This window comes from Leptinotarsa decemlineata, unplaced genomic scaffold (assembly GCF_025532065.1).
Source record: "Leptinotarsa decemlineata unplaced genomic scaffold, Ldec_3_MD MMD2_tig00001393_RagTag_RagTag, whole genome shotgun sequence".
Lineage (NCBI taxonomy): Eukaryota > Metazoa > Arthropoda > Insecta > Coleoptera > Chrysomelidae > Leptinotarsa > Leptinotarsa decemlineata.
Genome location: NW_027412562.1, coordinates 12,904,654 through 12,929,527, shown reverse-complemented (window position 1 = coordinate 12,929,527; position 24,874 = coordinate 12,904,654). Strand labels below are relative to the sequence as shown.

General features: G+C 31.6%; 1 protein-coding gene across 8 annotated transcripts in view; it reads right to left on the bottom strand.

The window, feature by feature from the left end:
• Window positions 1–1,555: 1,555 nt before the first annotated feature.
• Window positions 1,556–24,874, bottom strand: part of alt (SMC superfamily domain-containing protein aluminum tubes) — a 41,617-nt gene continuing 18,298 nt past the window's right edge. For 2 of the 8 annotated variants that reach the window (XM_023161276.2, XM_023161280.2), the window contains 13 exons: window positions 17,198–17,353; window positions 16,938–17,141; window positions 16,630–16,878; window positions 16,474–16,575; window positions 16,125–16,379; window positions 15,883–15,999; window positions 13,763–13,846; window positions 8,073–8,201; window positions 7,939–8,010; window positions 7,780–7,824; window positions 7,428–7,514; window positions 3,375–3,486; window positions 1,556–2,116 (listed from right to left, as the gene is read on the bottom strand). In XM_023161276.2, coding sequence (XP_023017044.2) covers window positions 3,397–3,486; window positions 7,428–7,514; window positions 7,780–7,824; window positions 7,939–8,010; window positions 8,073–8,201; window positions 13,763–13,846; window positions 15,883–15,999; window positions 16,125–16,379; window positions 16,474–16,575; window positions 16,630–16,878; window positions 16,938–17,141; window positions 17,198–17,353 — 1,590 coding nt within the window. In that variant the 3' untranslated portion in view covers window positions 1,556–2,116; window positions 3,375–3,396. Of the gene's footprint in view, window positions 2,117–3,374; window positions 3,487–7,427; window positions 7,515–7,779; window positions 7,825–7,938; window positions 8,011–8,040; window positions 8,202–13,762; window positions 13,847–15,882; window positions 16,000–16,124; window positions 16,380–16,473; window positions 16,576–16,629; window positions 16,879–16,937; window positions 17,142–17,197; window positions 17,354–24,874 lie in introns of all 8 variants that reach the window. The other 6 variants (XM_023161277.2, XM_023161279.2, XM_023161278.2 and 3 more) reach the window with 6 other exon arrangements.

The window sequence follows — 24,874 nt, the reverse complement described above, 5'->3', positions numbered from 1 at the left end:
CGTTTTTCATTTCTAGACACGTTTCGCTAACATAATAGGGAAAAAAATATATACTCCTTTCACATAATACATTTTATTTACATAATTGTTGTTTCTCAACTTCAAAACCAAAAACTTCTGAGAACTTCATATCACCTAAAGATTTTCGTTTTGGAATTATTTCAATGAACCTTTGAGCAAACATTCCAATCTACAATGCATTGTAGAAAAAATATAAACTCACTGAGTTCACCAATCAATTTGGCCTCATCAGTAGGTGATGTTGATATGAATTATTCTATGAATATTACTAGAATTTTTTTCCAATACCAACCCGTTATTTTAACACCTCGACACATGTTTCAATCACCAAGTGATCATATTCAAGAGGAAGATCAAACTAATCATACTCACAAAGCTATCCCTATTTATAGTATAGATACCTGTTACAGGTACCTGCGTCTTGAATTAATTTTACAATTTGCCTTATCTACTAGACTTACATAAATTTTACAATGTGTCCTTATGTCACCTTACTATTATATAAAGACACATTGTAAAATTTATGTAAAACTAGTAGATAAGGCAACATGTGAAATTAATTTTATATAGCTTATATTTCATTTATTAGATTTACCTGATTATTACATAAGGACACATTGTAAAATAATTGTAAGACAAGTAGATAAGGCAAATTGTAAAATTAATTAAAGACACTCAAGACGCAGGTATCAATAGTATAAATAGGAATAGCTTTGTGAGTATTAGTTTGATCTTCCGTTAAAATAACGGTTTTGTGTTGGTAAAAAAATCCAGTAATATTCATTACTACACCAAAGGTTCCAAACAGTGCATCATAATAGTATATTATGCAACGATCATGTAATGATGGTTATTAAGACACGAGCATTAACCGGGATGCTCGAGTTTTGTATGGTATATGCGAGTGTATTAATAACCATTACATGAGAGTTGTATACGCTATTTTTTCTAAACCCGATAAATAATGAAAAACTATAAATATTATATTTGTATTGAACACATTTACAGTAATTAACTCATATTTTTTTAAAAAAAACACAAACTTAATGGTATTATCATGGATATATGGAAACTATAAAGATTCTAATTATATTTATATTGAATATAACAACTGTAATTAATCTGATCTTTTAAAATATTGGAGTCGATGGTATTCCTTCTATATCGCTGTTTTCAGACATTTTGATAATATAGGTAGGTAATATGAAAACTGATTTTGACAAATAAAGCAATTAGTTACTTAGGTTAGAATCTAGGACAAACAAAGGAACAGGATTCTTGATTGAAAAATTATGGGTTTCAATTGGTTGATAATCTGTATCGTTATGAAAAATCTGTATCATAATGGATATCATTATGAAACGGATTATGGTCATATAAGTGTATTGTTAGAGTACGGGTGTAGAAAAATTATTATATGCTGAAATTTCAGTTATGCCTATTAAACAACATTAAATACATATAATACTCTTACAAAATTTTGGGATGCATAATTCAACTAATCAGGGTTCAGTAACACAATCAAACCAAAATGTGTAGTAAAACTATTTTATTGGAATCACAAAATTATACAAAAGAAATTCTAGTGTATTGAAATATAATGTATAATATATATTTAATCTAATATTAAAACTGTTTTTCGTACACACACAATCTTTTTACCATACAAGAATATATGCTATGGATGTAACTAAAATTGGATACATCATTCATAAGCTTTTTAAGTCTTTTACTATATCAACGGAAGCGATTGCCTAATGTTAACATTAATTCAACAAGGTATTAATTACAAGTCACCTAACCTAAATACAATCTCACAGTTAATTCAACTTGTAAAAAATCTTAGAAAAGCCCGCTAAACCACCGTTTTGTTAGGATGGCATAAATATTGTTTGTTACCTTACAATAATACAGTCCAAAAATACTTTCACAAACTGACTTGACTTATATTATTGCACCAGTGACAAAAAAGGAATGATAATTGTAAATTGAAGTACAACTATTGGAAAAATCTAAATTAAGTATAGGGGGGGTTATTTCACAGTATACTGAAATACTGTAGTTGAAAATTAGTTTATTCTGCACTTCCTTTGTCCTGAAAAAAAATCATATAATTAAACTTTGAACAAACCAATAATGAATCAATGTAAATTACAAATGAATGTTGACTTCATGTATTTAGTCAAAACTGAACATAGAAACGAACTTTGCTTTCCAGCATTAGAGATGGCAAAATCATATGGGAAGATGTGATTTTGTGTGTTTACATTTCTTTATAGGTATAAAGACTTAAACCTTGAGCCTGATTCTAATTCTTTTAAACAAATTCAAATTGATCTAAATTAAAATATTAGAGTGGAAAAGTTGCCATCAACATTGGACAAACTTGAACATAAGTTAATCTATTCATAACAAACGAAAACTAGATATATCATTAAAAATTGATTTTCTTAAGATTAAAAGTTGGCCTCTTTGAGAAGGTGAAGAAAGTTTTCTCAAACCACCAAGACCAGTTTAAAAGGCATTTTCATGACTTTTAAACTGGGCCATGTTTCAGAACCATGTTAGATCACAAAATTTGATATCCTAAAAAATTCTTCCTCTTCATTTCTGTTTGAGAGCAACTGGTTTTGATGTGGCGGGATAACTCATTACTATCCACATACGTTACAGATTGTAATAACAAAACTAAAAAGATGCAAGTTAATCAGTAAATTGAATTTTATACCAAGAGTAAAGAAGTACCTAAAAAAATGAGGAGCGTTTTCATCATGCAAAATATGTTGCATACTTTACTCATAAAAATGGCTTTACTTTTGTAATTATCTTCCTTATTAAAGTAATTTTTTGAAGGACAAAACACAAGCACTATAGGAAAATCCTCAACGCGCTCTACGAACGGTGCCTGTGCGAAAGTAGCGATTTACATTGGATTTGAATCGCTGGAGATTAAATTCATTTGGAAAAAAGTTCTCAGGAAGTTTATTCCACATAAACGCAGTATATGTATGTAGAATGTATGCTATTACTTAATTGAAATGGAAAAGATAAAAAGTGGTCTTCATGAAACTAGTATATTCTAGGAGCTACAACTGTAATTGTTTCACTTTCAAAAGTCAAATTGAATGAATTTCATCTAACCAAATCCGTATGAATTTTTGAAGGATTTAATTAGTTTCAAAATTAATTTTAGAGCTAACCAGCTGCTCCCCTATGAGATATCCCCCCAAAAAATTATTCAGCGGTCCTATCTAACGTATATGAACAAAGCACTAACTTTGTTTAGATACACCTGATTGCAATATAACTGAAAAGCAAATTTGGATTACAAATTGATGTAAGGCAATAAATACCTTTGAAAGGTTAAATGCCGCATTACAAATTTCCACTGCAACTACTGCCGTCACAATACAAGAACTGACAACCCATATTTGAACAAATGTTGGCGTTTTTTGTTGTTGGTACCTTTAAAAATATAACACTAATAAGAGTGCAATTGGTAAAATACTTTGTATTATACATTAAACTGAAAAATGAAGCCATCTACAAAAAATATAAAAAAAAAAAAATTAAAACGGTAAATGTAGATGCGTTTTCATAAAGATGAATGAATACTATTCCTATTTTTTTCCTACTGTTTACTTTTATGATTTTATACTCAGTTTTGCAGATATTGGATGCCAAAACCTTTGATAATTTTGTATGAAATGATATTGGTTGGTTTTTTTGAAAGAACTTATCAGGATTAAATAAGAAAAAACAGACTTATTATTTGGAAAAGTTCAGAATTGCTGAGGAAGCAGTGGTTGTGATGATGGGATCGACAGAAAAATTAAACCCTCTAATCACAAATATAAGAGGGTCCCAAAGTGAAGCCAAGCTTCGACACTGAATGTCAAATGAGAAATTACTTTCTGCAACTTTTTGCATATATATCAGATCCCAGATATATTTCATTAATGATCCAATGCCAAACAGAGCTACTTCCATTTGACATAAACCAGTTCTCTCCTTTCATTAGAAAGAAATATGTTTATTGTTTTATACAATCCGCCTCGCACACCGGTGAGAGTCTATTTACAGGTAAATTTTTGCTTTGGGTTACATTATAACAAATTTTCGTTAGGAATCTCTTAATTTTCTTGAAAATAAACTACAGCACGTGTTACTCAGCTGATAAAAACCGGTTAAGTATGTTACGAGTTTATCCATAACAAATGCGCAAAAAAATATTTTCTATGTATATTAGGTTGGATAAAAATGAATGGAAATATTAACCTGAAATGAATTCTCGAATAACATCCTGTATTTGTTATCATCTAGGCTATGGAATGTGACATCTCAACAAGTGATTTTTTGGGTTTCAATAATGGAAAGGGGTAACTTTCCAAACCGCTAAAGAAAGCTAAGTATATAAATTTCATTTTTTATATTATTCAATTTTTTCATATATAAGACAAAATTTCTGAAAATGACAAGTTACTGACTGATTGGATTCTTCTTATATTTCTTGGTAACTTTTTGGGGTGAACATTTCAGTTTGCCCTCTTATCACACTTTAGCAAATTCTCTATTGACTTAGCTTTGTTTACTTTTCAGATTGTGGAGTATCAAATATCCAAACGACAACAAGAAATAAAAATCAAAATTTTGTTGTTACAAAACACAGATTTATATTTCTTAAATTATTTTTTTCTAGGATGCTTCAACATAAAATTCTTCTAAATTATAATAAGAACTTGAAATCTTAGAGGAACTCATCTGTTTCAAAGCGCTGCCGAAACAGCCCAAAAAATTAACCAGTGGTCAACCTTCAGTAATACAGGACGAGGATTTGAGGACCCATCACAAACGATGTGTGGGATGGCGGAAGAAGTTGGCGTCAGATCCGATGGTGTGTTTGATCGTTTAAAACGTATTGGAAAGGCCAAAAAGCTCAAAAAGTGGGTGCCCCACAATTTGAAAAATCTACAGACATTTTACGATTCAAGCTCTGTTCTTCTTTGTCTTTGCGCAACCAAAATGATCTTTTTTTGGATCGAATCGTCTTGTGTGATGAAAAGTGGATCCCCTACAACAGGAGACGTTCAGGACAGTGGTTGGACACTGTCCACCCAGGCACTTCCCAAAGGCGAAAACCCACAAATAATGACCATGGTTACTGTATGGTGGTCAGCGGCTGGTGTGATCCACTATTACTTTCTTTCACCGGCCCAAATAATCAAAGCAGAGAACTACTGTGAGGAAATCGACGAAATGTACCGGAAATTGCATCACAGCCAGCACTGGTCAACAGAAGAGGTCCGATCCTGCTCCACGACAACGCCCGTCCGCATGTTTCACACCACAGTCCCCAGACCTCTCGCTAATCGACTACCATCTTTTCAAGCACTTCGATAACTTTCTCACCGGTAGAACCTTCGCCAATTAGGATTAGACAAAAACGGCCTTCGCCGACTTCAACGAATCCCGAGCACACAACTGTTATGCTGACGGAATTAAACGACTTGTGTTACGTTGGCTAAAGTGCACTGATTTAAATGGCGCTTATTTCGATTAAATTGAATAAGTATTCACTGAAATATCACAGTTCAAAGTAGACTCATAAAAGCGGATAAAACTTTTGAAACAACCTAAAATAAATAATTTTTTTCGAGATCAATTGCCCTAACACCAAACTGATATTTTTGCACTCGACGCGCGTTTCGCCAACAAAGTTAGCATCCTCAGAAGAAGAAAATTGATACCGAGTCTAGTCTTATGATGTACTGTTTGGAATCTTTGGTGTAGTAATGAATATTACTGGAGTTTTTTCCCAACACCAAATCGTTATTTTTACACCTCGACACGTGTTTCGATCACCAAGTGATCATCTTCAAGAGGAACATAAAAACAGTTTTTATCTTCCTCTTGAAGATGATCACTTGGTGATCGAAAAACGTGTCGAGGTGTAAAAATAACGATTTGGTGATGATCACCAAGTGATCATCTTCAAGAGGAACATAAAAACAGTTTTTATCTTCCTCTTGAAGATGATCACTTGGTGATCGAAAAACGTGTCGAGGTGTAAAAATAACGATTTGGTGTTGGGAAAAAACTCCAGTAATATTTATTTCCTAGTCTAGTCTGGTTAATCCTAATATACTAAAATTTGTTACCTGAGGTTGTATACCTGAAGTCCAATATGGACTTTCTCGGTAATTAACTACCTGCAAGTTCTTAGTAATTATTCTCTTCCTAACAGAAGATTAAAAAGCGGGCTAAACGAGATGGGTCCCTTATCGCCATTCATGCTGTTCTTACATTTTGCTATTTCTAGACTTTCACATGCATCGAGTAGCCTGGTGTCATGCACATGCTTAATCAGTTTCAGATTATTTTCACCAATTCTGTGGTCCTTGTCTAGAGCATGTTGGGCGACACTGGATTTTTCTATCCTTCCGTATTTCATGTGTGCACAATGCTCCTTGAAGCGGGTTTTAATCGCTCGTCGGCTCTGACCGATGTATTTGCTGTTGCAATCTTGACAACTGATTTCGTAAATCCCCGACCTTTCTGTGTTTTCTAGTCTATCTTTTGGATTACCAAGAAGCTGTTGCAGTTTATAAGAAGTTTTATATGCAGCTTTCATATTTACTTTATCGAATATCTGTTGGTGTATTGGGGTTCATATGGGATTACTATAAACTTGTTATTACTCTCCTCTTTTTGAAAAGTCGAAGATTTACGAAGTGCTTCCCTAAACTTGCATTTTCTAATTATCTTGTCAACTATATCTGGGTTAAAACCGGTGAAAACAATCTGAAACTGATTGAGCAGTTGCATGACACCAGGCTACTCGATGCATGTGAAAGTCTAGAAATAGCAAAATGTAAGAACAGCATGAATGGCAATAAGGGACCCATCCCGTTTAGCCCGCTTTTTAATCTTCTGTTAGGAAGAGAATAATTACTAAGAACTTGCAGGTAGTTAATAAACTTTGTTGGCGAAACGCGCGTCGAGTGCAAAAATATCAGTTTGGTGTTAGAGCAATTGATCTCAAAAAAAGTTATTTAACTGTCACACCAAAGGTTCCAATCTCATCGTTATTCGTTAACCTAAAATAACTTGAAATAAAAACAAGCAAAAAAAACTCATGAGAATACAACAGCTCACACATACTATGGTACCGTTCAGCTACTAATAATGACAACTTACTAGATACAGAATCTACCACAAAACATCTAGGATACATTTATAGCAAGTATATTTTACAGTCACTGATCAAAATAAAGCACCGGAAATAAAAGCCAATAAAAGTCTGGCAAACGTATACATTTACAAAAAAAAAAAAAAAAGAAATTTAATGAAATGAAAAATCTGGTGAAAAGTTTCATAAGTTGACTTAGCATGCACACAATAAATACCTTCTTCTTTCGCTTCTTATTCTTTGGTTTTTTGTTTAACTCTTCGATGAGAGATGAAGCAATACTAGATGATGATGACAGACAGTGCTGGATAAAAGGGTTAGTAAAATTTAAACGTGGTTAGAATGATGGTGAAAATAAGGAATTAGAAAGTACCCAAATCCACATGTAACAAAAATCAACGATATTTATATAATTATATATAGCAATTAATATTTGATGAAATAAAAAACATGTACTATTCATTGATTTTTGTTTTGTTAGTCACTCAAAATTTATTTGGAAAACACAAAATTTAGCTGTTTTGGCATAGTTCAGAACTTTATAAATAAAAAAAGATTTGTTTTATTACCTCTATCAAGCTACTTCCATTCGTCGAATTGTTACAATTTTGTGCCTAAAAATAAGTTACGAGTAATAAAATAATTTAAATTTAAAGACCATATATTTCAAGAAATATAGGAGAAACTTGGATGTGTTGTGGAAATCCAATCCAACTAAGATAACTTACTTTGAGACACACATTGACTTCCCCATTTTTAGTCTGTTCTACTCTTAGCTGTTCTCTCAAGCGATTTACTTCCTACAATAAAATTACAAAAAATTAAAATACCTTATTCATATTGGCAAAACCAAATAACATACTTCCGACAGTTTTTCTATTGTGGCAGTCGAATCAGCATATGCTGAGGAACGTTGATTCTGTTGTATCCTTTGCTTTTCGCTAATCTCTTTTGATAACTGTTGTTCCAAATTAATCACCTTCGTTTGTAACTATAAAAAATAATAATTACTGATGCAGTTTCCACTAACAATTCTTAATTTTGACAAGTTTCTTCAATATTGCCAATGTATACATCTTGATAAGATCATATGAATATACCATATCCAGATATTTTTTAAAGGCAGAAAACATTCTTTAAATTCGATTGTCTCATATGCAAAATATTTTCCGAACAAGACAATTTTAGAAAATTATGAAACAATTTGAAATGAAAAAAAATCGCACAAGCCTTAAACATTTATATCTACAGAAGGCTTTATGAGACGGTGTTTTGATGTGTTGCCAAGTGTGAATACTTCAGTGGAAACTTTTGAACGCATTCAAAATTAGCAACAATATGTTATTTCTTTTTGGTGCATTATTGTTGTTGGAAAGTGTTGTTAGTATCCTTGTGTTCGAGTGTTTGAGTTTTTGAAAATTGAATAAAGCTAAAATTCTGTTAATTTTGCTATTTGAAGAAGAGATTCATTAGAGAAATAATAGTTTACAAATAAAGTATGGTGCCATGTTGTTAAAGTACCACTGTGAGTCAACACGAAACAATCAAAATGAAAATTTTAAATTATATAGGAGAAATAAGTGAATATGTCTTAATGATAATTAGAAGAGTTTTATTGATGTTTGGTAATTTTAACCTAAACCGTATAGGTAAAATCTAATGAAAACTATGGCTTCTTGGATCATATAGTATAGTCTGAACACATGTTTAATTCATTCTGCTCAAAAAGCGAAAAACATCTAAGTATATTGAAGTTTTTTTATCAGTCAAACATTAAAAGGTGCAGTTAAGTGTTGTCTATAGATTAGAAAAAGGAAGAAGTTTGAAATACAAGTGAATTATTGAAAAACGATAATTGAAATAAATCAATAGGGAAGTAACAATAAAAACAAAAATAAATTAAGCACAGTTAAAAAACAGTCTATTCTGAAAGAGAGCAAAGTAAATAGTAAATAGTTTGAAGTTATAGTCAAGCGGCTGAGGTCACTTTTCTACTGCAACAAGATGAGCGATATTTGTACAATGTGAAAGTCCTTGGAGATACAGTGGTTGTTTGCGATAGTTGTTACTCCATACAACATCCGGGTGAATCTTGCACAGGTTTATGTTCATCAGAGCTCAGAGCTGAAGTATTGTATGTTTTTGTCAAGAATGCCGCATTTCATTCAAAAATGTTCCGGTTTGCTAACAGAAATGAAACAGATTAAATCTGAAATTACTTCTTCAAAAAAAGAAATCACGGACTTTTGTGAAGTTATGTCAAATGAAGGTATTATTATGGAGTTCTTAGAACGTCAAAAACGAGAGGCAAATATTATGATAGCCAATGTTGAAGAGTCACAAGCAACCACTTCACTAGAACGCAAAGAAGACTTGAAAATAGTTAAGGTATAATTTCAGAATCACAGTGTTAATATCGACAACATATCAGTATTCAGAGTTGGGGTAGCCGTACAAACAAAAATATATTAATGAAAGTACTGATGCAATTTCTGTCCTGAAGAGCATGAAAAACAATTCAAAAAATATTCCTTAGGGTATGAGGTTATTTAGTGGTCAAACTAAAAAACAAAAAAAAATCTTTCGAGTAAAAAGTCAAATACATGATCTAGAATCAAATGACGATAATACAAAAACAATTAAATATATGAATTATATCCCAACCATTGTTAGCAAAAGTTCAAATAGAAAAATCTAGCTAAATATCCTAATAGACCTTGCACACTACTGAAATCAGACATATATAGTAATATAGTAAGTTTTATTGATCATAGTATTGAAGTTATTGGTTCCGTTTTAAATCATCAACCTGCAATTTTATTCAGTGAAGCTCGCAGTACCTCTGAAATTGAGGATTGAGAACTAAATTCACCAGGTTATAAATCATTTAGATGTGATTCGTCTTCACAACATAAAGGGGTGTCCAGAATCTCATATTCATTGTTCTGTTTACAAAACCCAATGTGTAAAACCATTAAATCTTTAATTAGTACAAAAAAAGACAGTGATGGCCTGAATAATATAGAATTTGAAACCAAGGACGGTAAAGTAAAAAATACCTAAAGATGTATCTGAAATAGAAACTCTCAATAGGTATTTTATTTATAGTTTTAATGAAAGAGTTGAGTAAATTAATACTAGTATGGATTGGCATTGTGAAATTATTATGCAGACTACTTTTGATCACTTCAGAAAAGCTTTTGAAAAGACCGAGTGTTGCATATTAATTAAAAAATTAGAAGCAATTGGCATCAAAGACACGATACTAAAATGGTTCGAAGATTATTTAGAAGACAACAAATCACCAAAGTGGGAAATGTATTCTCAAGACCTACCGAAAAGAAATATGGTGAACCTCAGGGCTCTGTGCTCTCTTTAATTTACATCAACAATATAAACCTAGTCATAACTACGATTTCATGAATTTATTTACTGATGAAACACAGTTGTCTTATTCATGTATAGCTTTGAACAAAATGAATATATGTTTAGAAAACAAGCATAATTACTTAAACACAAACAAATTAAAGTCGAGTATATCCAAAACAAAAAGCTATGCTTGTAACTACAGATATGAGCAATTGAATATATACTCGTGTTTATTGGAAATAAAGAATAAAACATCCAAATTGTCACAGAGTTCAAGTATTTGGGTTTTATGTTGGACTACAATTTATCTTTCAATGAACATTTCAATATTTGAATTAAAAAAAATAGCAAAGTAACTGTTTCTTCAATAGAATTTCTACCCACTTGAAAATTATTGCCAACAAAACAATCTACAATACTATTATTCAATCTCGCTTTGAATTTATAGTTCATTATTATATAGTTTGAACCAAAGCCAATACTCATTTTACAAGCATTCAATCCCCTGGATTCCGATGAAATCAGTCGTTCTGTGAATAACAATTTGATGAAGAGTTACTAAATGCCTGAAAGTTAGCGGAAATGTCTTAGAACATACTTTGAAATAGTTATTACATTTTGTAAAACATTGCAATATTTTTGAATTTTCGCTCTTTTACGAAACATTTAGAATAAACATTTTTCAATTCATTATTTATTCATCTGAAATCCCGTCTTCAATGAAAACCATGACGGAAAATTAATAACTCTGAAACTTTCTGTAACTGTTCGAATTTTTTTCAAGAAAAACTTAAGTATCTCGTAAACAGTTGATTTTGGATAAAGGAAATGCTTTATGAAAATGAGACAAAATCTTACAGGGAGTTCCATTTGAAAAAAAATTTTGTTTTGACCCATTTTTGTATCTTCAGAATTAGTCATCGATTCCAAACACCTTTTATAACATTTTGGAAATGTTACTTCTACAAGATGATGGAATGAAGTATTTTAATTAACCAATAATAAATAGCCTGTCAATGTATTTTGGAGGAATCACTCAAGAGCCGAATACCTAGTTTTTTTTGAGTAAACAAATAAATAATATCTTAAGAACGGTTGATTTTTGATATAGAGTGAATGTATTACATAAAATCACATTAGAATTACACCAGGTATTAAAAATGTGAAAATATACAATGTTACATTAGGGATAAGAAAGGTGGCACCAACTTCTGGTTTAACGGAAAGTGTTGGAAAAACGCTATTATTTTCATTCATAAAGCATATTCAAAAAACCCATATTTGCCAATTTTCAGGATATGAACCTATTACTTCCCAAAATACGGCTAAACGACAGTCATCATGCTGTACCATGTATAGTCTTTCCTCTTTCTATATGATAGTGTCATTACGCATATTTTTTGGAATTTTTTACAATTATTGTAGGTCCGTTAACCCACAGTATAGGTAATTTGAGAGTGGCCTGAACGAATTGTTCTTTTAGATAATTTGATTCACGGCCAGTCTCCAAGTACATCAATTTTGCATGGTACACTTTGAAAAATTTATGTATGTCTATTAGGATATTTTCTATTTCAATAAACTCATTCATTCATTCATTCTAAGAGTATATATATTTTTAATATCAGTTAAAGCCTCAAGACAATATACAAGCATATCTGAAACAATGTTTATACAAAATATCATTCACAAGGGTAATTTTGGAGTTAATTGTGAATATTTGAAGAATTTATTATAGTTATAAAATGTATGGAAAACATCTTTTACACGTAAGCCACAAAATAACTGCTGGAAGCATAGAAAACAATAAAATCACATAATGCATTAGTTGAGAAAATTTGAAAACACTTTCAAGAGGAAAGAATTAATGACTTTCAAAAAAGGAAAAATTTGAACTATTTCATGTTTCGTAAAGTATTTTTGACAATATATGAAATTGTTACCAAAAAAAGTTGATCAGAATTGAAAATCACATTCAAATATGCAAGTGCATTAATGTACAGTAAAAAAACAGGTTTGATTATATTTAACGGTATTTCTACTTTATGATTTAATTTTTATGTATCTTATAAACATTGCTTGTCAGTGCGTGCTAAATTAGATGTATTAATTTTTAATAAGATGATGGGTGTAGACGTTACGACATGGAAAGAGACCATCATGAAAAATGAGAAATAAAAATGTTCTTTACCACATTTTCAAAGGAATATAATAAACTGAAATAGTTAACAATGCTAACCCTAATATATCTGTACACCACTGTAGGTAATGACAGACGGTTTTTAACTGAGTACCTGAATTTTGTTTACCTGTGACAATGTAATAATAATAATAATATTAATAATAATGGTATTCATTGGGTGAAATAGGATATAACAACCTGAAGGTGAAGTTCAAAACTACAGTGTAAAACACTACAGGTACCACTTAACTTCTACAGCCAGTTACGAGAACTGGCAACAGAAATATAACAAAAACAAAAAAAAACATTATGATTCTGATATCATAATGTATATGATATATTCGATTAACAAAAAAAAATACATAAGAATTGAGTAGTCAAATGTGTTTTTACACAGTAGTTCAATTTTCAATTTTTGCCTTATCTGAAAACCGGCGAATAGACTAAGTCGATTTGGTCATTAAGCAAGTTACATCTGCAATTCTTATGCTTATGAATTTCCAAGGATTCCAAAAAATTCCCGTATCGTTTAGATTTGGGAACTTGTGGTTGCATTCCAAATTTGAAAACATCGGAACATGTTTACCGAGCTTGAAAGACCTTTTATGTTCAGCATACCCTTTTGAGAAATTTCGGCCACATTGTCCCACATAAACACTATTACACACCAGACACTCAAACTCATGTGATGTGATTCACAATTCCGATCAACTTTTTGGGCACCTTACTCTTGAGCAAGATTCGTTTAAAAAATCTCATATATGATTGAAAGAATTTGATAACAGATGATTGCATTTTGGGTTTTAGTCCTTGCAAAACTTTTTATGAGGAACCTGAAACCTTTAATACTTATTAAGGAATTACATAAAAAATAACTTTCCACAGCAAAACATGAGAATGGAATAAAATAATGAATTTGTAAAGCAAGTGCTTTCAAAATTTCGAATCATTAATGTTAAGCCACAAGTAAACGAGGTGTCGACTTGTACAGATCACCATACCTCGTCGATTATCATTGGCAGCGATTTTTCTATGCATTTGTAGGCAAACTGAACTCCTTGTATCTCTGGCAGTTCTACAGGATTCTATTGTTAACATGCGAAAATCACTACAGTCACATTTAATTTGAACAACAATGGAAAGTCGACATGTCAGATAAACTGAAAAACACTTTTTGGGATTATGGAAAAACCACACAAAACGATAAACTGAACTGATTCCAATAATTTGACATGATTGCATATGGATACATTTTTTATGAAACTGTGAATTTCATCATATCCTAAATTGATTTCCAAAATTATATATGTAAATGTTTATTTTCAACATTTTCAAGTACCTGAGTTCACTTCAAGTCTCATTTTTGAATTTTTAGTCTTTTCTTTGATTTTTGTATATTGTATATGAATATTCATAATATTTGATGCTTGTACTATTTAAAAAAAAACCCGTGCAATAAATAAATAAGAATGTCTACACCTCAAGTATCCAAAAAATATCATTGACATTAGTGAAATCCTAAGATCAGAACAGTTAGAACGTGGACTCTAGGTAAATTGGGAAAAACATGAAATAAACTATAACAAAATTGATTTAAAAAAAATTTAAAGTCACTTTACACACATTATCGTCTCTTACTCCTATAATAAAAAGAGTGAATAAGGCAATAAACTGAAATTGAAAATAAACGAAAAAACAAAATTTTAAAACCTAATGCAGATTCAAATATTAGGTGAAAATTTAGGACTTTGCGACAATCTTTTGAAACTGTGTTTAGTTCTTTGTCTGTTTGAATTTCTTCCCGACGTGTTTCTGATGCGAGTGGCTGGCATCTTCAGAGATCTGAGATGAGCAGGTGGCCTCTCCTGACTAATCACATGTAGGTTGTTTCGCTGTTCAGAAGGCCCAGACATTTTCGTCTTTTGGTGTTTCATGAAGCTGGTGTCCAAATTCTATTAAACTTCATTGTTTTTTACTTTTGATTGAAATTGCCTTCAGTTGCCTTACGAAATAACTAGTTGTAAAAATCTATTAGGTGGACAAAAAGTTGGGTTTCCTCAAAACGTATCCCGTGCTCTCCAGTACTTAATGTTTGCTGCGACCCAGTTTGTAGTCAATGAAGCCTGCATCCATGAGCGAGCCAGTGAAGCGATAACACAGATCTCTGAAGATGCCAGCCATTCATGCCAGCAAAGCTCCAGATATAAATTTCAACAGACGACAGTCTATAAACTCGAATTCACAGTTTCAGTTCAATAGATTTTTGTGAGTCCATCAACATTCAATGAGCAATAAAAAAAAATGTGAGGTGAATTTATCTTCTCAAGTAGCCACTAAGTTGAAAATAGAAATAATAAATGTAAACTTTGTTCTCCACCTCCTTTGAACAAAAGAAGAAGAAGAGAAGAAGGCTGGAAATTGCAGAAGCATCCACATTAAGGAGAATTCATACCTATTTCTTGATAGATATAAAATCCTAGGAATATTTTACAATATCTGAGGAGTTGCTATGCCAAGAATATGAGCAATTTGAATATCAAAGTTTATTGTCTAAAGAGGCCAAACAAATAAAATTCAAGATTGAAATACACTGAAGAAACGGTTTGGAATCAATAACGCAGTATATTTTTTTGTTCATTATATACTCTGCTTTGCTAATTAAGGTCATATCTACATTCGGTGAAAAATCATTTTAAATATATTCAGGTATTGTTTGCACCATTATGCATCTTCATATTGAAAATAAAAAGTCGTATGACGATAATTAAATGTTACATATTGCTTAAACTGTTACTTTGTACAAAAAAAGCGATGCTTAAAATAATGAACAAGTGGACCCCATCTTCTTGATTATCAGAGCAATATAATTGTATAAAAATTAATATTATTTTAATCCAAAGTTGAATTTTGACAAATTATAAACATCCGCAAATTGTACTCTAGCTGAAGGACTAATCAACTCAGAAATTCAGTTCAACTTCATTAGTTCATTATATTTTCACTTATGTATGTAGTTGTTTCATCACAATAATTTCAAGTTATTATTGAGTTACCAGAGTGTAAAATCTGTTCTATCAGACATGTCGTACCCTAAACAAATAATAATATAAAATGAACATACCGGTGTCAGACGGCTCTTTTTGAGATGTTCTATTTCATCATCTTTAGCTGCTAACTTATTCCGCCACTGAATTTCTTCCCTTTCAATATGCGTCTGAAGTTTGTTCAATGTCCCTTCCTACAAAATAATAAAATAACAAAATGAAAACAAATTCTTTTCATATATCACATTTTTGGTAATTTAATTAACATTTCAAATTGTTCAGCTGTAGCAGTTGTCTGAAGACAAAAATCATAACTCACCGTTTCATCTAATATACTTTTATAATGTTGTAACTGCGCTTGAAGTTCAACTACTTCTATGTTCTGAGAGGGAGGAGGTTGGGTTTGACTTTGTCGATTTTTCAAGTTGTTTATGTAACTCTGGATCAATTTTCCACACTCGGCTTGCCAATCATCAGCAGTTACAGCATGAAGATCATCAATATCAGGAAACAGTCTCTGAATGAATAGCTTTTGAGAGTTTTGCTCTCTGGTAATGATTTCATTAGACAATTTCTGAAAATAAACCAAATATTAATTGTTGATGCTTTCTTTTTTCTACCATTGCAATTCATAATTGGTATGTTGCATTCTTATTTTATTTGCTTACTTTAACATCAATTTCTGGCACCTCTTTTGCAGCAATAGCTTTTGTTTTGCTTTCAGCAGCATTTAGTGCTTCCATCACTTTCCAGTTCTTTTCCCGCAATTCCTGAAAAAATATGCAATTTTTACATTTATATATGATATCAACTGATTTACTAACATTATTTTTCTCTTTCTGCTCTTCAAGTTCATGTTGAATTTTTTCACAATGCTTTTTAGAATTTTCAAGATCATCTTTGTATTTCTTCTCAACTTCTTCCAATTCGACTATCTTTGCAGATAGTTCATTCTTCTTTGAAGATAATTCGTTGTTCAGATTTAGTACCTCCACTTCTTGATTTTTTTTTGCCTCGGTTGTTTTGTGTAAGTAGGCAATTTCATCATTGGCCTTTTGAAGTTCAGATTTCAACTAAAAAAAAAAAAACAGAATATTCTGTAAACCATCAACAAGTTATTGAGGACCCTTACCTGTGCAATATATTTAACAGATTCGGCATTTTCATTATTTCCGGAGCGCAGCTGTTCATTCAGCTGGTTCAAAGTATGTTCCATATTTCGATTCTCTTCAAATTGCTGCTGTAGAGCAGTATTCAGACCTGCTTTTTCAATTTTCCATTCATTTTCCTGTCTCAAAGCGAGTTCCAATTTTTTTTCAAGTTCTTGATGAGATTCCTACCATTGACAAAAATCATAAATACACCCATGCTACAGTAAAACACAACACTGACCTTGAATCCCGTCTCCATATTAGCTATCTGCATCATGAAATGCTGATGCTGATGTTCTTTCTCTCCCGCAATTTTTTGCAGTTCCATTCTGAGCTGTTGATTTTCTGCCGATAGATCTTCATTTTCACTCCTGAGTTTAACAATTATATTTTCGGCCTGAAACGCATACATTTGTATCTTACTGATTGTTACTGTGAACAGTAATACTACAGCGATTCCCACGATATTAGAAATAAAATTTTCTGGCATACATTTCATCACTTAGATTCGGGAAAATGCACTTGATGTACAATGTAACCACTTTGCATAGAAAATATATGTTTTAAACCAATTTACCTGGATCTCTATACAAAAAAAAAGTATTCATTTAAAGGATTTTTTTACTGATTCAGTATGATTAAATTTCATTAATAAAATCGAATGTCTCATGAAATTTATTGTAACTTAAAGATATATAACCAGAAATTGATTAAGAGATTAGTTTAAAGTTAGTTGTATTTCAGTTTCTCAGCATTCATGACCCTTGTTCATTTGAATGTTCATCAAACATTTAGCCGTCGTCATGTCAAGAAATATTTCTGGGAAAAGACAATAGGTGTTTTCTGGCGTTCAATCGTATTGGAGCATATATTCAAAAACGATTCGTAGTGACGTCATCAATATTAAGATTTGCCATAATAGAATTATTCAAATTGTGTCGGATGTCAAATTCAATAATTTAATTTAATTTAATATAATTTAATATAATCATATTATACAAAAGCACTGTAACAATAGGATTCTCAAAATCAATATGAAATTTTTATACAATTTATACAATTGAAAATGATAACAATACAATAAATATGATATGATATATATACACACACACATATACATATATATATATATATATATATACCATACATTTTTACTAGGAAATATACTATACATTTTATAGTTCAGCAAGTTAATCGAGGATTTGGTTAGCTATACTAATTTCTGATTACATTACTGAGTTTACATTACTTACATTACTGAGTTTTTACATCACTTTTCAATTTCTTCTAACCTCAATTAGAATCGGATTTGTGCATACAATTTTTTTACATAAATATAACAAATATAGCTGAATTTTTGAAACCAGTGTACCAGAATTCTTTTTTTTTATTCAAAATATGGACCAACAAGAAAAGTGTTAAAATCGACATCTAAGTAATAATTTCCCAACTTCATTTTGTACATCCTTGCAACGTATTTGATAAAAAGTTTTCAGCACATTATAAACTATAACGATCAAAATAAAGCAGAAACTAACAACTGACGTAACATACCGTCAATTTCCGTTTCAAAATCAACCTCATGCTGGTTTTGAATCATTATGAATAAGTTTCGAATGATAGTTGATGTGATGTCATCATTTCAACGCCAGAATGAATGTATTTGAATAACAGACGAATACGTTTTGAATACATGAGCGCCAGAAAACGCCTACTATGATTTAGTTATTTTTGAATTTATTTCATGAATACTACAGAGATTACTTGTATATTTTGTGAGACAATGCCTTTTAATGACTTGCCACCCCTGATTAGGCTGTAGGTAAAACGTAAGTCACTTTATTGTAAAAAACTATAATCACATATTCAAAATTAGGAGATTCATTTTTGAGAAAAAAAGGTTTTGGGTTTCTACTTCTTCATCTTTATATAAAAAAATGTGGGAATCTTACAAAGAATGGAGGGAAGCAATAAATTAACTGTATACAAATAAATAACTTTAAAGACACAAACTAAAAAAAAGCCCTCTCGAAACAACTGCTCTCATATTAATATTGAATAACACAAAGAAAAAAATATTTTCGAAACAACTACTTTTATATGAACAGTGAATTATTCAAAGAAACACGTTTTTCTATTTAGTTTGTACTCCCAATCATTTGTTATGAAATTGAATCAGGTATCATTCATAGGATTGCTACACAATATAGAATATGAAAGAGGATTAATTATTTGTGTGAGCCAATGAAGGTGCTCATGAATAAAGACAACAGATTTTGTATTATTTTCTATTTCTATTCCGTCTCCCAGTATCTGTACCAATGATGAGGTTTCAATTTTTTCTGGTTTTCGGAAAAAGAAAATGTTTTGTTTTTTTTTTATATTCAACATTACAATATTTTTCATTTCTATTGCTGTTTGAATTACGGCGTTACCAAGAGCAATCAGTCTTAATCTACTGAAAAAACTTTTTTCTCACCAGAACAAATATGCTGTCTGGTGACGTGTGATTCACAAATCAAGTTAGCACTATCAAGGTATGACTGGAACATCTCCTGATGATGCTTAGTTAGCGAAGCTCGCGTCGAGAAACAGCTTTTTTGTTCTGGTGAGGGAGAAATGTTTTCACCTGATTCATTTTATGCCAGAGGTTCCAAATTCTACTCTTATCAAGCAGGCGGTTTTAGTCCAAGACATGGTAGCGATAGCAAGTAAAGTATCTAGTGAAATATGCAAATAACCTTGAACCCATTCCAAAGGTAGCCTGCGATGGAAGGACTTGCACTATCAATACTAGCAAAATTGTATTAATTTCAGTTACCAAGCAAGAGTCACACAAGGACAAGACATAAACACCATAGAAAAAAGGAAGAAGTTTCAGGTGCAAAAATCAAGCAGTTATTGGTGAGACAATCAGCTGACAAAGATTTACCGAATTCTTTTGGTAAAACTTTTGAATGGCCAAGTTGTAGCAACAATTTCTATCAACAACTAACTTACTCGGTTTAACAGATGAGAAAAATATATTTAGGTTGGGAAAAGCTCTGAAAGGAAATGCTAGATGATCAGTTGAGGGATTGTTATCTAGTTCATCAATCAAACTGATTATTGAAATTTTGATCAATAGATACGATCAGTAGATACGATCGAACAGATTAGATTGTGAAGAGTCCGGTCAATAAAGCAAAAAACTTTCCTATGATGAAAAAATAATTGATTTCAGGTCTTTAACACATTTTGCAGAAGATGGTTCAAATCTAGTGGTTACCCTGGAAACCATGAACATGCAGAAATATTTGGATTGCCCTCAAATTCTGGGGGAGATTCTGCAAAATTTACCCCACAACATGCAGCTATCATGGGGTGAAAACGTACTTAAAAAGAATGGTGAGAGCAATTTAATATAATTTAAAAAGTGGCTGCGGAGAAAGTCAGAAGCAGCAAGCTACACTCAATCTATGAATGTGGGTAAGCCTTTTACAATTCCCCTCAAAATCAGCCTTATAAAGAGAGATTCAAAACAGCTCTTGTCACTTCTCAAGAAAAGAGTACTTCAATTCACAATTGCATCATGTATAAAGAGAAACATATGAAAGATAAATGCAAAACTTTTTTTGGATCTATCGATAGACAAAAAATATGATTTTGTAATAAGTGATGGTATATGTTTTTGTTTTTTTAGAACATTTCATGAATTCCAATTTTGTCGCAACAAAAAGGAATGTGGGGTGAACAACTGTGAGAAAATACATCATAAAACTCTTCATAATGACACGTTTGATAAAAATAAGAGAGTCTATAAATAAATGCTTAAGCCACAAAATCATTCTGTACAGAAATTTAATAATAATAATTCATTTCCCAAGAGACAAAATATTGAATTGGAATAGTCAAGTCTAGTAAAAAGAAACATACAATATCACATTCATAGCTTTGGAATACAAAGACTCGCCGTTAAAAATATATAAAAACATATAAAAATGTAAAATATAACAAAAACATTAATGACAATATTCTTATGAGCTATCTTCTGAAAAGGATTCATCTGTTGAATAAAAACATCTTGTAACAAGTAATTTTTTTAGTTGCTTTTTGAAAGTCAATAACGAAGAACAGTTTTTCAATTCATTTGGTAATTTATTAAATGCACGTAAGCCATTATTAGCAGGAGAGCAGAAATGTACTCTATTTTTACAAATTGGAATATGGAAGTGATTTTGAGAACAAGTGTTTACTTGATGTATATCAGAATTCTTCACAAAACTATCTCTATTCTTGAAAATATAGAGACATAATTCAAAAATATATAACGATGGAAGTGTTAAGATTTCATATTTGCTGAAAAAACTTTTACAGCTAGCTCTCGGTACTCGGGCTAATTAAAAATCGCTCCGGTGATAAGAAGATCTTCTCAGAATGAACTTGAGATTTACTTATTATTTGATGAAACTTCATCAGTGACTCTTCTTGATCAAGATTTGGCAGACAAGTTGAACATTGTTGGTGAAGAAACAGAGTTAGGTTTGACGTGAACCCACAAAGACACTTGTGAGAGATTATGATGGAAAAAGACTGAAAGAAGAATGAAGCCGTCTGAAACATATGGACTTTGCTAGTAGTGTGTCTCAAGCAAAACTGCAATAATTGATAAGACAAGGTAACTGGGATCTAATCACTAGTCGGGAGGTGATTGAAGGTCCTAAGAACCAGTATTATCAAAAACCAAACTGGGTTGGATACCACATGAAAATTTGAGAGTTCAGAGGTAAACTTAATAACAATATTGTTATTTTCCATATTAAGATGATGAAGAATTACATGAAGAAATCTAAAATTATTTTTCCACCGAGTCATTTGGAGTCAAAATATCTGAAAATAGTGCATGCCATTAACCACCTTCAAACAAACATCTGAAAATAGATCGATAAATTTGTAAGACAAAACAGCAATCTAAATAATAGAATCAGTTTCAAGAAGAATAGGTGATGGAAAGCGCTGAGAAACTGGTTTGTTATGGAAAGATGATAGTTTAACTTTACCAGATAGTAAACATAAAGCTCTCCAAAGATTTCAGTATCTAGAAAGAAGAATGGCTAAAGATTTGAAATTTGCTATACATACAGACAAAAATAGAATATTTAGAAAAAGACTATGCAGAGAAAGTGATAGAAAAAAATAAAGAAACAAGTAAGGTATATTTGCCAGATTCAGGAGTTGTGAATGAAAACAAATCTAGCAAATTTAGGATTAATATGTTTAAACCATTTTTTAATTACCCGGACCTGATTTATTGAATTCTCTTGTTAGAAGATCGTATTGGACGATTTCTATGGAAAAATCATTTCAATGAAGAACCCAGCAGTTACGAAATGAAGGTGTTCATTTTTGTGTGCTCTTGGCTTACCTTTTTCAGCACAATATATACAAAATCAAAATGCATTAGAGTTCCATAACGAGTATCCTCAAACTGTAGAAGAAATAGTAAACAGGCATTATATGGACGATTATCTTGACAGTGTTTCCACAGAGAAAGAAGCTATTCATCTTATGAAGCAAGTCATTTTCATCCAAAGACAAGAAGAATTTGAACTAAAGGGGTTGGGAATGCAATTCGAATGAAGTTTGTGGACATATTCGAGAAGAACTTAGGTGATGAAAAACTTTTGAAAAAATGGAGACAATTTGTGGCAGAGAATTCTTGGTTTGAAATGGAATCCATCATCCGACCATTTGGCGTTTTCTTTGAATATTTTGAAATGATAGATATGATTTCAGAGGGAAAAACCCAACGGAAAGGCAGATCCTCAAAATAGTGACGTAATTTTATGATCCTCATTGAACATTGTCGTTAGAGCAAAAATTCTTTCACAGGATATATGGAGAAGTGGCATAGGCTTGGAAGATGAAATAACTCATAATCAAAATATTAAATTGAAGAAATGGATTAATGCTTTTGAAAAAATTGGAGATCTCAAGATACCTAGGTGTTATGCATTGAACTTTCTGACTTTAGTTTATAGCTTTACATCTTTTGCCACGAGAGTGAGCAAGCGTTTTTGGCAGTATGTTATTTTAGACTTGAGAAGAACAAAAAAATGTATGTCTTTTTGGTCATGACTAGGTTGCAATTAGCACATCTGAAACCCATAACAATTCCATGCTCAGAACTTCAAGCTGCTGTAATGTGTTGAAGATTAGCAGCATTCATTAAGAGTTAATTAAACATTCTTTTCTGGCTCAAAAACGGTTTGGTGTTGGTTAAGATCAATACCAAAAACGTTCAAAACATTCATTTTGTATCGAGTAGGCAAGATTCGGGAGAACACAAAAGTCCCTGACTGGGCAATGGATTCTTCGCAATCTGAACATTGCAGATGAAGCTACTCGAGATACAAAGATATAAATCTACAAAAAAGGTAAGGAATTTTTATATAGTAAACAAGAATTTTGGCCAATGGAATAAAAAAGGAAAAACAAGGACAAATAATTCAAAAAAATCCAGAGACCTTTGAACTAAAACACAAATATATCCTACTAATAGTCTCAGATAAAATTGAAAATCTACCAGACAAGATTTTCTGACTACACGAAGTTGATAAGGAGCACAGCTTATGTTTTCAGATTTCAACATAACATCAAGCAACTTGACAAAATTCTACAGAAACAAGAATTGACAACTGAAGAATTGATGAGAACATAAAGGATTTGGAATAGGTAAGTGCAAGATTATTTTTCAGGGTAGGAATAAGTGCTATAGAGCTTGTTACTTATTTTATTTGTATTTTCTTATATCAGTTAATTGTTCATCACTATGTAAAAGTTGTTTGATGAATATCATAGGTTGTTTGAGAATTAAGACAGATGAAAAGATAATAACTGTCGAGCAAAGTCATTAGAGGCGAAATTGTTTGAATTCGTTTTTAATTTAATTAAGTATTTTACATTGGTCCTTTGAGTAATTATTGAACTGCTATGGAACAATACAATGAAGATGAATCATCACACGTAAAAAAAGGAGTTCCACCTTCGAGATTTATAGATATGTCAAATGTAGTATTTGATTCAAGTGCGGTTATGGGTAAAATTCAACCAGGTCCAAGTAGCTACACAAATTCTGCAAGAAAAGTTACATCTAGTAAAGATTCTCGCCAGTGGAAATTTCCTACAAGTGAACTTCGCAAGATCTCATTTTCTGCTCCACCAGGGATTAACTGTGAGAATTTTAAAAGAAAATTCCGTTCCTTCTCACAATTCAAGTATAAATCGACTACATATGGAAATGGAGCTGATAAGAAGAGAAGGAACTTACTGAAGAAGAAAAAAGGGAGAAGCTAAAAGCCTTAGAGTTAGAACGTCAGTTTTTACGAAAAGAAGCTGAAATACGAAGAAAAATTGTCGATAAAAGTGAAACAAATAGTTCGGTGAACGAAAAAGAGGAATTTCCAACATGTTCCGAACATTTTTATGCAAATCCAAATTTTATCGACAATTGGGTAACAGAGTCAAGACAGTGTATTCACAAGGATCAAAATCAACCAGAATCGTTCAATATTTTATCTTCTCTCAATGTCAATGTTCCAAGTTTTGTTGGGGGTGGAGAGAATAATCAGGTGCTTTTAGATATTGTCAAACAATATGCACAAAATGCGAATACCACAAATAAAGTTCTTTTACAACAAAAATTGAAGAATATCACGGAATTTTCTGGCGATTTGTCTGATTGGCCTATTTTCATCAATGAATTTAGAAGATCTACAGATCAGCTTGGGTTATCTGATGAAGAGAATTTGATCCGTTTGAACCGGTCATTGAAGGGCAAAGCAAGAGAAACTGTCAAAGCTCTTCTCATTTCCCCGAGAAACGTCTCCAAAATTATCAAGATGCTAGAAATGAATGTTGGTAGACCGGAGTGGATAAT